Raw genomic sequence first — 13,192 nt, 5'->3', positions numbered from 1 at the left:
GTTTTTGTAAAACTAGCATCACTCTTAAACCAATGTCTAGTTTTTGAGCTATAAAATTTGACGCAAAGAGAAGTAGCGGTAAAATATAAAAAATATTTTATAAAAATATTATATATATATAATATTATTTTAAAAATATATCCAAGAACGCTGATAGTGGGCTTGGTTGAGTTGATCCAGTATGAAGGTTTCGCTTTCCCGAGAATAAAGATACGTCGTTGAGGATTAGGAATCTATTTGTGGACAGATGGTCGGTTTGGTGTTGCTAATTCCCCCACCCAATGCCACTTATGGTGGCCACTTGTGCACTTGACTTGTACTTGATTGTTTGAAGGTGACATGATCTAATTGTCTGCAACTTATATTATATTTTTGTTCCATGCATTATAAGGTAATCCATTGGTCTGGATTTAAAAATTTTCTGTGGTATAACGTATGCGAATGCGTGCTGAAGCTGAGCTACGGCAAACAAAAATCAATTTATTTATTAAAGGCACTTATGTTTTGTAGTGATATTGTCACTGATAGAATGCTTCCATTTCCTACCTTACAAATGAGCCTATTTAATTTAGGTCGAACGATTTGCGCATACTCAAGATTTATCGAAACGATAAGTTGGTATCTAAAAGGTTTTGAAACGACAAATAGATACCTTCCGTCATGTTCGGTTAGTGATTTCTGTTTATTAATAGTGAAAAGACTAAAATACCCTTGACAGTTTATTATTTTAGTTTTTTATAAATTTAAAAATTTCCAAAAAACCCCCTAAGTTTGCTAATTTAACCAAACACCCCCATATATAAAAAGTTTGTTAAATAACAAAAACACCCCCACTACCCGCAGTGCCAGATTCCCGTCACCACCGTTGGAATCTGGCCAGAAAATTGCGTTACGACACAGACCCATTGGATCTGTGTCTTAACGTGTCGATCTGGCCTTTTCCGGCCAGATCTATGGCCAGATCTGGCCGTCGACGCCGCAAATGCAGTTTTGCGGCATGACGGCCAGATCCGTGGCTGATATGGTCGGAAAAGGCCAGATCTACGGCTAGATCTGGCCGTCGTGCCGCAAAACTCCATTTGTGGCGTCGACGGCCAGATCTGGCCGTAGATCTGGCCTTTTCCAGCCAGATCAGCCACGGATCTGGCCGGAAAAGGCCAGATCGACATGTTAAGACACAGATCTGATGGGTCTGTGTCGTAACGCAATTTTTCGGCCAGATTCCGACATGGTGGCCGGAATCTGGCACTGCGGGTGGTGTGGGTGTTTTTGTTATTTAACAAACTTTTTATATATGGGGGTGTTTGGTTAAATTAGCAAACTTAGGGGGTTTTTTAGAAATTTTTAAATTTATAAAAAACTAAAATAATAAACCGTCAAGGGTATTTTAGTCTTTTCACTATTAATAAATAGAAATCACTAACAGAACATGACGGAGGGTACCTATTTGTCATTTCAAACCTTTTAGATACCAACTTGTCGTTTCAATAAACTTTGGGTATGTGTAAGTCGTTCTCCCTTTAATTTAATAGATAAACTTATGAATGAGGAAAACTGAGTGACCTTTCAACGAATATATAATAGTTATGGTCAGAGAGTGCTTATTTCTTCTTGCTCTGTTTGCAAATGAAGGAAAGAAGTCAACAAGAAGTGATCAAATTCTTATTGTTCTGTTTGCAAATGGATTAGTATGACCCAGAATTATGATTAATCCGGCATGGGTTACATGAATGATGAACCCCATCAGTTTATCAGATAAATTGATAAGTCAGGCATTCTCGACCTATCAAGCGAAACTGATGGTTTCTTGGTCATGACCAACTATAGTTAACGTATCATCAAAGAGCATTTCCATCCGTACAACTTCCTCAAGAAGTATAAGGTTTTCATAAGGCTGAAAAAAATTAAGTCAAAATGGAATTTATTCAAAACAATAAGCAAGATAGCTAAAGCTTTTAGCAAATCAATTCAAGAACGGATGAGTTGATGAGACTTAAAGGGTGTTTGTCTGAACTTATAAGCTGGTCAAACCAACTGATAAACTTTAAAATCTAGTTGACTTGTTTGTTTATAACTTTTATTGACTTATAAGCAAAAAGAAAAAAAAAAAAATTGGGGGTGTGATAAGAATTCTGCACCAATTAGCGAGATTATGGGTAATCAACGATGAGTGATGTGTGCGTGATCATAGGTAATCAACGATGAGTGAATGATAACGCCAGATTGTAAATGACAAAGAGAAATTTTAAAGTGGTTTGGCGAAGTTAACAGCCTACGTCCACTTTGTTTTTTGTATATGTTGTGAGAACTTACAATGTAGTTTTTATCCAGAAATCGTATCCCCCTTCTCATCGTTTTAGGGGGTTTATATATAAGATTTACATAAAGGAAATAGTGAAATTAAGGGGATTACAAATGGTTTGAATCATAATTCTAATATCCTTGTGATTGGGATCTATGATCGCGCAATGACAACTGTTAATCTAGTCATTCCCGCGATATTCGGGATCTGAAGTAATCTAGGGATTGATTGATTAATTCCTCGAATTGTCCATGACTAGCTTGTGCTGGGTTGAGCTACGACTCGACGAGCTTATGCTGGGTCAATCAATCATAGTTGTTGAGATCATTCTAGGTCGAGCTATATCTCATCTTGGCCCTAGTGTTTAATGCTTGTTTCGGGCTTGAAAACTATCGCTCGATTTGATGCCAAGCTCAGCTTTAACAGTGAGTCTCTGAGTGCATGCCCGATTGGGCTTCCATGATCGACCTTACGTTTGGTCGACGTTCATCACACTTGGACTTTATTACCTGTGCCACCTGTCAAAACACAGAATATAAAAAATCAGGGCATAAATGTAATTTCTATGTGGTCATGTTGCATTAAATGCGACAATATTTGTCAGTTACGTTTCGTCGCATGTGGGCGATAACAGCTGTTCACGTGTAAAATTGAGGCGTCGTGCGGTGATGGTTATCATTGTAATCAATTCGATGGTTCATCATACCTCATGGATGGTTGACACGTGGCCACGTCTAAGGGCTGAGATTGCTCAACGAACGAAAGGCTAGGATCAGTTGTAAGTCAATGGTTGAGATTGAACTCTGCCCATTCGTCTTCCATGCAAAAATCACTGGCGAATATTGTCAAAACAAACTCTCTGAAAGTTCTTCCACCCTCTTGCTTTTCTTTGCCGTTGCTCTTACGTCTTCGTACTGGTATTTCTTATGGGTTCTCAGAACTTTTCTTTATTCTGGTTAGACTTCTTTCTCTTCCTTGCTCATTTTTCTGACTTTTGTGCTAAAGGGTGGCTGATGTAGTGGCCACATTGGATGTTTTAAGGTTTTAGTAGGGCTTTTAGGGTGCATTTCCAGTGGTCTTAGGTTTTAAAGGGATTTAATCGAGGTGGCCGCGGGTGTCCTTGATAGGTCTCATGACTTCGTTGTGTTACGCGAGCTATTTCGGGTGCTTGAGATAAAAGCGAATGTGGAATGGTCGCCGAATTGTTCAAGCTCTAATACATGTTCGCTTCTTTTTTCAGCTACCCAAAGTTGAGTTACAACCATGTCCTTGTCTAGCAGTCACACAATAGATCGAACGTTTGATTCACCAGTTGACTTGGTAGCATTAGGGGATGCGTCCCCCGAGATATCCAAAGAGTTTGTCGCCAAAAGCTTGGACCCCGACACTGTGGGCTTGTTCGACCGTGCTTCGATCCAACTTACTCATTCCCTGCTGTCTCCAACTCACAAGCTACGAAAAGAGCCATAATCCTTGATCACCCTCGAGGATTTTGAACGCATCAGAGCGACCTACGCGCCGCATGTCAACTTAATGGTCCCGGGAGAACACTCTCGGAAGAATCCTCCAGCCGGATGGGTGGCAATTTTTGAGATACCCCGTACCCTTTCATCGATAAAGTGTTGAGACGATTCGAGATCGCTCCTCTCCAACTGACGGCCAACTCTTACTTGATCATTACCGGGGTATACATCGCGTACATGATTTGTTGAGCTAGACAAGCCATCCGTTGAAGAGTTTGTCCACTTGTACAGGCTCAAAAATGGGCAAGGTCAAACGTACTATCTTTCCAAGGTGAGAAAAGTACATTTCAAAGGGCTGGTCGATGTCCTGAAAAAGGTCCCACATTGGAATTCCCAATTCTTCTTCTACCAAGCTGAGACGAGCGGTGTCTTCGCTCTAGAAGCAAGTAAGGCTTTGGTAGCTTGCGTACACAGGGACAAGTTTCGAGCTTTGCTTCATTATCTAACCGAATTACTTTCTATTGCAGTTAACTTCGAGTAGAACTATCTCCCAATGGTGAGCTTGCAAAGGCTGCAACGTTTCAACGATCTTCCTGACAATTCGTGCAACGTCCATGAGCTTCTTACGTTTCCTCACCTAAAGGCGTACGGCTTTTGTAGGGACGAGGCTAGATTTTTAGCGCTTTTGGAAAAAGGTAAGTTGTTGCTTGCTCGCGTTTGATTTCCTTCGCAAATTGATTGCTAACTCGTTTCCCTTTTTCCTTGCAGAAATATGGGTTGAAAAACCCAAAATCCTTAAGAAGAAAACGGCGGCCTCGGTGGTTGCCTAGAAGGCGCCGGCTGCTCCAGTGACAAAACAGCCTGCGGATGCTACCGGCACGAAGCGCAGCGGAGGCGAGCTTGTGAAAGGCCCAAGCGTGAAGAATCCACAATTGCCTCTAAGGCGGTTGGTGGGAAGAGCGCCATCGGGCCCACTGTAAAGCATCGAGTAGCATGATGTCTTAGGGAAGAAGAAGGTGATTGAGCCTTAAGGGCGCTTGGGCAAAGAGGTCGCCACGCAGGCTGGCGGCCTTCAGAAAAGCGTGGCCAAGAAAAATCCCGCCCCTGCCGGTGCGGCAACTACTACAGAGGGGAGTAGACCTGGCTCGTCCAAGCCAAAGGATGGGGAGATGAGCTAAGCGAGCAAGGCTGACGTCGATGCTTTGATCAACCAACTCCTCGACCATATCGGTGTTAGGGCCGTGGTGGCTAGGGATTGCATCACCTCGCGAACATTCGCTGTCATCAGAGACTCGACACCCTCCCAAATATTGGCCTTAACCTGTAGCTACGTGGCTAAGGTACTGGTAGCTCGCTTCCTTTTTTTGAATGATATTTTTGTTTCTTGCTCGCTTCTCACCTTTTCATTTTTAGGTTGCCACAGCGAGCCAACTCTTGTATGAAGAATGTGGCCAAACCTTGGAGGGAACTCACAAGGGATGGATGTTGGCGGAGACGGTAAAGGAGGATGCCTTGGCTAGGGCCGAGGTTGTAGAGAAAGAGAGAGAGGCTAGGCAAGCCGAGCTTGAACGCTTTAAAGAGGAAGTTGCGGCCTTTGAGGTCAAGGAAACAGAGTTCCTTGACAAACTCAATGCGAGCGAGGTTGCTTGGGGTAAAGCTGAAGCCAAGGCAATAAAGGCTGACCAGAGTTTGGCTCAACAACGAGGAGCTAACAAGAAGCTAAACTCTGAGCTTCCTCGGCCTAGAAAGCAGTAGCGAGCTGAAAGGCCAAATTCAAGCAGACTTCGCTCGACCTTACCTAGGAAACGGTAGGTTGGCAAAATCCCGAAACTGAGGCCGAGCAACTCAAGCTTAGGATTGAGGAGCAGAACGAGGCCGTCACTACCCTATCTTGGGAGACATCGATCTTCCTCATGTAGAAATTATGGGAGGCTCATCCGTCAATCGACTTTTCTTTCCTTCCGCGAGCTTATCAGAAATAGGTCGAAAGGATGTAGGTCGAGGCTCAAGAGATGACCTACGTGTACTCGGATGACTCCAAGGATGACGGCGAGGGCTAGGAAAAGGTCGAGGAGGGTGGCGAGAAGGCTAGGCCCAAGCTGGAGGTCGAAGACCTGGTTCCTCTGACCATAGTCCTCCCAAGCGAGGTTCCTAAACAAGAGGTCAAAGACGAACGCCCTGCGCCCCCATCAGCCTGAAAAATCTTAATCTTTTTTTTTTGTTGCTCGAATGTTATTAAACTTTTAGTTAATGAAAGAACATTTTTCGACGTTTCTCTTTCGAATAATGATTGTTTCATTTCTGTAGATTCATTTAATTCGTTCTAATTGGACTTTGGGATCCGAATTTTGCTCCAAGTCATGCGTAGTTCGCTTCTTTAGGAGATTTTCGGATTTTTTGCGAAAAAACCTTTATGCAACGTTTGGCATCAATTTCGGACTCGTCATCCTTTTCGGGCTTTCGTCGCTGGCTTAAGGCCGATTTTTTCTGATGTGTTTTTTCTTAGATTTTTCTAAGTTTAACTTCGTCGACCTTTGATTTTTAATCCCGATTTATGTGAAGAAATCTGATGCGACGATAAACTTCAATTTTAGACTTTACTGTCCCTTTCGAGTTCTTTGGTCGCCATTATTTTTGGGATGATGGTAAGGGTTGTTGACACCAACATCGATGAGATCTAGACGAAATCGAACCGATTTCGACTAAATCTTAAATAGATTTTCTGGGGAGTGGGCTTAAAGAATGATTGAGATTGCATTTGGAGTGTCGCCGCTGCTAACCAGTCGTTAGCTAATTTGTATTGAGGATATGTTTGTTAAATTTCAAACCTATAAGGGTGTATATGTGAATTTTTAAAGTTGTCACCCGATTTGACTAACCAATTAAACTGGTCAACCCAAAACCTAACAACTTTTCCGAGTTTCGCCTAGGATTGGTTATTAAAACATTATCTTATTAGTTAAAATTGTATTTATATAATATTCAAAAATTGTTTTCAATTTATAAACTATAGGAAGCCGTGAAAATTTTAATCATTTTCAAATTTCACACTACTTTTTAAAATTGTGATCGAAAACTATATTCAAAAACATTTCCACCTCATGAGATTTTTGAAAAAAACAAAAAATGTATTTAAATTCTACATCAACCCGCCAAGTTATCGGTATTCCCACTCTTTCTTATTTATTCCTAATCTCAAGCCAATATGCACTTGCCCTTAATCCCAACAAAACACTTCCACAGAAAAAGGCACTAAAAGTGATTCTAAAAGTACTTCAAACAAATCACTTCATGAGATGAAACACAACGAGCAATAACACATTACCTCACAACACTCAATCTGGCAAATCTGAAAAGAAAGTAGAAAAGACCAACATGGTTCCTGAGCAAGGACTCTTCCGCCACTGACTTAGCCCAATCACATTCGCACAATCAATAGAGAAGGCTGTTGGCTGCATACACACCATGTAAACGATGTCTCCTGGACCTTCATTCCATTGAATGTGAGGGCAAAAGTCAGTTTCCAATAGTCCAGTCAAACTGAAATCAAGCCCTGGTAACTGAAATGAGGGTTTACATGTAAACAGGCTATAACCATGTACATGGTTCTCAGAAGATGTAGTCTGGGCGAAGGAGGGAGAACTCTGCCACCTCAGCTTCAAATGGACCACCTTCTGGGTCTGCCAATCTGCAGGAACAGGATATCGACACATTAGGAAATAGCATTAGAGGTTACTAATATTAATACGAACAGACATGAACGGTTCAAATGGAAGCAAAGGAGAAGTAGATTAATGATGAAAATGATAATGACAATATTAATATGATATGATGTTCAAGGTTGAAGGCTGGCATTAACAATATGAAAACTTCAACATGTTGCCTCCCCAGCCCGGCCATTTTAATAGTAGAAGCCGAGGAGCTTAGACATTCTCCTCTTCGCTAGGCCAATAAATGCAAGCGACTAACTCAGGCTCACTTTGACTGAGTAATGGACAAGCCTGAATAAGTTTATTGATTAACATATCATGAACTATTCATTTCTTGAACAGAATTCTCTTCAGAGATACTTTTTCTGAACACAAATATGTGTTCTTTTTAATTGCTTCTGAATGCGGACTGAAAGGTAGCAGTTGGTACATATCAATGGGGCCCCTTTTTTAAAAGTCGGACCAATAATAAAGGTTCAATTGAAGAATGCTGCTTCAACATGTAAAGGATTTATATGAATTACCTGCCAGGGACAAATGTAAATGAACCTTTGACGGAACCTGATGAAGTTGGTAGGGGTGTGCCGCTCTCATAAACAAATTCTTTCTCCCCTGGACGCAGGAGTGGAAACTGCAAACATAAGTGAAGAATGAGATGGCCAAGGCTTCTCATAGAAGCAAATCTTCATTATAGTCAATGTAGGGTTACGGATTTATAATGAAGAAACTGGAGATCTGAAAAACCTGCCAGGAGAATCAGGAAGTGTATGATATTTTCTTTTTCTTTTCTCTCCTATAAACAATAGAATATGTTAAATACTATGATAGGATGTTTGATCTGGCGGTGAGTTGTGTGACTTGAATTACACACAACATTTGTGTATTATGACGGTCCAACCTAAAAAGACATTTATCAAAGGCAGAACTATTTTGAGATGAAAAAGCCCAAATTCTCCTCAGTAAGAAAAAATTCTAACATGACTCTATCACCAGAATGATTTCCTATTGATGTTGAAAAACACCACCTTCCTATGCAGCAAGAACATGTTGACAATGATAACGAAAAAGCACTCGTTTATTGTCAATAAGGCTTCAAACTAAGGGTGGCCATATAATTTAATAAAGCACCAAATAAGATGAAAATATTAATGTAATAATTGAGTCCACTTAAATTTTTTGAAAGAAGAAATACAAGTAACACAGAACTTTCACTGAACATGCACAGGGAAAAAATAACAAGTGAATTGAGTCATACCATTCCAATCACAGCCTCTCCACCAATGTCCGATACTACAACATCATTAGCATGAATAGCCCAGTGCCTCCGGAGCAGCTGGCAGGAGCTGAAATTCATACCACCAATGATGCATCCTTCAGGCATGAGGGACATGCGGATTGAAAAAGCAAACAAGTACTTCTCAGAATGACCTCGAAGGTCAGCCGCCTCCGGAGTAAACACAGAAGACGCACGAACCTGCAGTAGATAATAATTCTTACTAGGTTTATAACAACAAGATGACTTTGAAAATTTTATCTTTATATCACCTATAGAATTTTCATAAAAGAAATACCTTCTATATGCCATAGATTTAATATATAGGAGCTGCTAGAGAGTGCAAATATCCAATGTTGTCCTAGCTTAAATAGTTAAATTGCTAGGATGATAAACACAAAAATTCTAGGCTCAAAGGAACACAACAAATGCAATTCATCCAAAACTCCTCAATTATGCAACATGTGGAATAGATAATATTTACTTATTAAAAAAGCACAATTTTTTTGAAACTTGAAAAGGTGTAACCCTATAAAAACATAGCTAGGATTTGCTTGTTTGACTACAATTTATGGTTCTGATTAGGAAAATTAATTTACGAAATAACTTAAAATGATTCTACACCAATTATAAAATAACATGATCTTATAACAGAGTGTTTTCAAAAGTTCAACAGAATACATATCATCCATCAATTTGGTTGTATATGCACATCAGACTCATTGTGAACGGTATGTACATAATTGCAATGCATGCTGCAGAAAGCAGCAACGACATAGCAGTCTAGAACCAATAAGAGTGCGTTTTTTTAAAAAATTTGCAAACTAGACAAAACTTTTCCATATGAGTAGATACATTACAAGAAGCAGCACCGTCACTAGACATTACACATGATAAAATACACTCTGCTAACTTTAAGAAAAGGTTTCAATTTAGTAAGGTTATTGGATTTCACATGGAATTATCAATGATAAATGTGTCATGGTACACATATTAATATACAGTACAATAAAATCTGAAAGGCAAAAGAGCTACATATGAAAGGCAATGCAGTACATACCTTCACACCATTGGTTATAGCAGTGGAACAGAGGGGAGGTTCCTCAGGAAATAGGTTAATACTTCGGATACCTCCTTTTTCACGAATTTTGATAATCCCATTTTCTAAGCGTCGGGCATGTTCTTCTAACCATAGTAGCATCGCATCCTGCTGCTGATCACTGCTAGCATTTTGCAAATTTATCAGATCATTTGGAACGCATGGAAGCATTTCTCCATCTGGGACAAGATTCGTAGTACCAACATAGAGTTGGCCATTGGTACAGTTGAGGAAGAACAACTTATAACTAGAGGTCAAAGAAGCAGCCACAAGGATATACTTAGATCTGCTGTTAAGAGATATGTCACCTGTAATCTTTCGTGTGTCCATGATTATTCGACTTAAAGGCAACAGGTACACATTAACCAGATGTCCATAAACACAGTAGCCACCAAGAAGACCCAAACCAACTCGACTATCAAAATCTTTAGCTGAGCATTCCTGACCATCACAAAAGCGATACAGAATCCTTGTTGGGACAGGCAATTTCACTTTCAAAATTTTCTCTAACTCTTGGATATCTGCTTCTGATGCACCCCTTCGAAGTGTAGCCTTTGCCTCTGGAAGGTTAATGGTCAACCAGTTTTTAAGTCTATCCCAACATCTTTTAACCCGTTTAACAAGAGGCCATGGATACATATTAAAAGACTCCCGCCATGTCTGGTATGTTGCCTGTGGAGAGAGGTTGAGAGAGCAGTCAGCAAACTGTTACTTCACGACTTAGGGAAAAGTACTAATAAATCCTATAAACTAACGCTTGACCTGAAAGCTTAAGTTGATAGATCTAACAAATCCCATCAGCTTCAAAGCACGCCAACACAACAAAACCACAACAACAAAATTTTCAGAAATTACAATGTCACAATAGTCGCATGGTGACAGTTAATGTTAATTGGTAACAAAATGACATAGTAACATTTATGTAAGCTGATAACACATTGTTGAGTAACCAAACACATTGAGTATCACTAATGACTAGTAATAAGATACTAATGCAATGTCACATGTCAGTAAAAGCTGCTACTCCAGTAACATTACCATGACTTTTTTACTCCCTATAACAAAGTAACACATTGTTGAGCCGCCAATACACATTGAATAATACTAATATCACACTATAGGATACAAATGCAATTTCACAAAGCACTTGAGGTCATTATTCCATTAACGTTACCAGGACTTTTACTCCCATCAGCCAAAGTAAAACATTGTTGAGTACCAATACACATTGAATATTACTAATATCAGAAGATACAAATGAGATGTCACGCGTCAGTAAAAACCATAATGCCGGTAACGTTACTGGGATTTTCACATCTGGTAACATACAAACTCTCCCTAAGAGCACACGCCACATCTACAAACACACAAGCAAAACAGAGAGACCCACATCAACATTTCCACCAAAAATCTCTTCTTTTTTCAATTTCTTTAATTCTCTACCCAAAACCATAAAAATCAAACAAACAAACATGAAACAAACCAATAAAAAACAGAACCCACTAGATATATCACCTATAAAAACAAAAACAATTAAATTAAATCAAAATAAAACCTTAAAGGAAGGAAGAGAGTTGCCATGAAGATCAAAGGGGGCATGAAGACCAAGTTCATCCAAGCAGATTTTGGACCACTGGAGAGACTCTTCAGAAACAGAATTCCTGAACCTTCTGTTAACACAAGCTACCATAGCGGTGTGTTTTGGGTCTAATTTTGATAGAATTTTGTTCAAAACTAGATCTCCAAGACTCTCCAAACCCATTTCTCTATCTCTCTGATTAGGGTTTTGCCTAACTTCTTTCACGGTTTCTAGGCTCTCTATCTATCCGCTTTCTGCTCTCTTCAGGTGGAAATTGTTGTGTTGCAATTCTTCAAGATTTGACTTTGTTTCTTTTTTTTTTTGATAAATCCTTCTAATTTAGGAAAATTATTATTTTCACCCTCTATCCATGGTGAAAAGACAACCTCACCCTTAGTTTTACTAACTTAACAGATGTCTTCTTTTATGAATTTTGTGTTTCCAGAATTCCAGTTTTTGTATCTTTGAAAGTATTGCAAACGATCAAAAAATACCAAGGCAGAAATTGGAAACGCATTCGGCATGGATTAAAAACATACACACACACAAAAAAAATAAATAAATAAATAAAACTCATTCTAAGTATCATTTATTTTGTTAGTCTCGAGAAGCTTGTTCTAATATATCAATTTTTTATTTTTGTTTGTAATCTTTTGTTCAAAGAGAGAAGATAAAATATAATAATTTTTTTTTTTTTTTAAACTGAGACCAACCTTTTCTCTTCTCACAAGACAAAACCATGTCACACTCATTTTCTTCGTTCTTTGTACTCAAATTGTATGGAAAACTTAAACGAACGTAAATTATTTGAATTCCAAAACAAAAAAAAAAATGAAAGTAAAATGGTGAGTTTGTAAACAAACAGACCCCAAGTTACTCTTTTTTCCTACTTATTATAACACTTAACTTTGAAAATTGAGGCTAATATTGTTGGTTCATTAATGGAAATAGAGCGAAATTGTTATTGATTTGGGTTCAAATTTTAAAAGGTTGAGCCAAGTCGAGCGGAACCTAACCATATCGAATACTTGGATATTAGGTCATTGGATGAAACCATCAACTTTTTCATGTTTAGAGGTCATTGTTTTATTAATTTGTGACATCAATAATTGTTGAAGCTTGATTGTTTGATCATACCCATCTTATACATCTTAAAGATTATTACAAATTCCATCATATGCAGCCAAGTAGTCAATATATGATCGTTGTATCTAACCTAATTTGGTAGATTGATAACTATCAATCTAACACACACTGATCGTGTTGTTGGATGTATGATGGTTTTATTGGTTTATCACTTACTAATGATTCATGCTGAAATATTTTTAATAATTCTTATTTGTAATAAACAACTATTCTTTATATATATATATATATATAGTTTATAATTATAATTCTGATTATTATAATTAAATTATATTTTAATTTGATATCTAATAACATAATCAAATATGTTGTTAAAGGGTACAATAGTAAATCTATATTTTATTAATCATTGATATACCTTTTATCAATAAACATTATAGTGATATTAAATAGTCATACATGTATCATGTATATATACTTGAATTAGATTTGTGAATCTCTTGATGTATTTAAATTCTACGTCAAACCGCCGAGTTATGGGTATTACAACTCTTTTTATTATTTATTCCTAATCTCAATCCAATATGCACTTGCCCTTAACCCACCGAAACACTTCCACGGAAAAAGGCATTAAAATTGATTCTAAAATTACTTCATGAGAAACAAGCAGCTTTTAACTA

General features: G+C 38.4%; 1 protein-coding gene across 1 annotated transcript; it reads right to left on the bottom strand.

Annotated features, from left to right (window-relative positions):
- Positions 1-7,092: 7,092 nt before the first annotated feature.
- Positions 7,093-11,701, bottom strand: LOC116108678 (F-box protein SKIP16). The gene is made up of 5 exons (XM_031394920.1): positions 11,403-11,701; positions 9,809-10,519; positions 8,731-8,949; positions 8,000-8,106; positions 7,093-7,453 (listed from the first exon to the last, which is right to left on the bottom strand). Exons 1-5 carry the CDS (start codon positions 11,607-11,609, stop codon positions 7,375-7,377), a joined length of 1,323 nt encoding a protein of 440 aa, XP_031250780.1. The 5' UTR covers positions 11,610-11,701; the 3' UTR covers positions 7,093-7,374.
- Between the last annotated feature and the right edge of the window lie 1,491 nt (positions 11,702-13,192).

This window comes from Pistacia vera, unplaced genomic scaffold (assembly GCF_008641045.1).
Source record: "Pistacia vera cultivar Batoury unplaced genomic scaffold, PisVer_v2 Contig567, whole genome shotgun sequence".
NCBI lineage: Eukaryota > Viridiplantae > Streptophyta > Magnoliopsida > Sapindales > Anacardiaceae > Pistacia > Pistacia vera.
This window is presented reverse-complemented; position numbering and strand designations above follow the sequence as displayed.

Bases quoted from the DNA above. Each gene is read 5' to 3' on its own strand.
- LOC116108678 (XM_031394920.1), bottom strand. From the start codon at position 11,609: ATGGGTTTGGAGAGTCTTGGAGATCTAGTTTTGAACAAAATTCTATCA. The intron at 10,520-11,402 runs GTTTTATTTTGA...CTCTCTCCACAG, and splicing joins ACTCTCTTCCTTCCTTTAAG to GCAACATACCAGACATGGCG. The intron at 8,950-9,808 runs GTATGTACTGCA...TATCTACTGCAG, and splicing joins CTATAACCAATGGTGTGAAG to GTTCGTGCGTCTTCTGTGTT.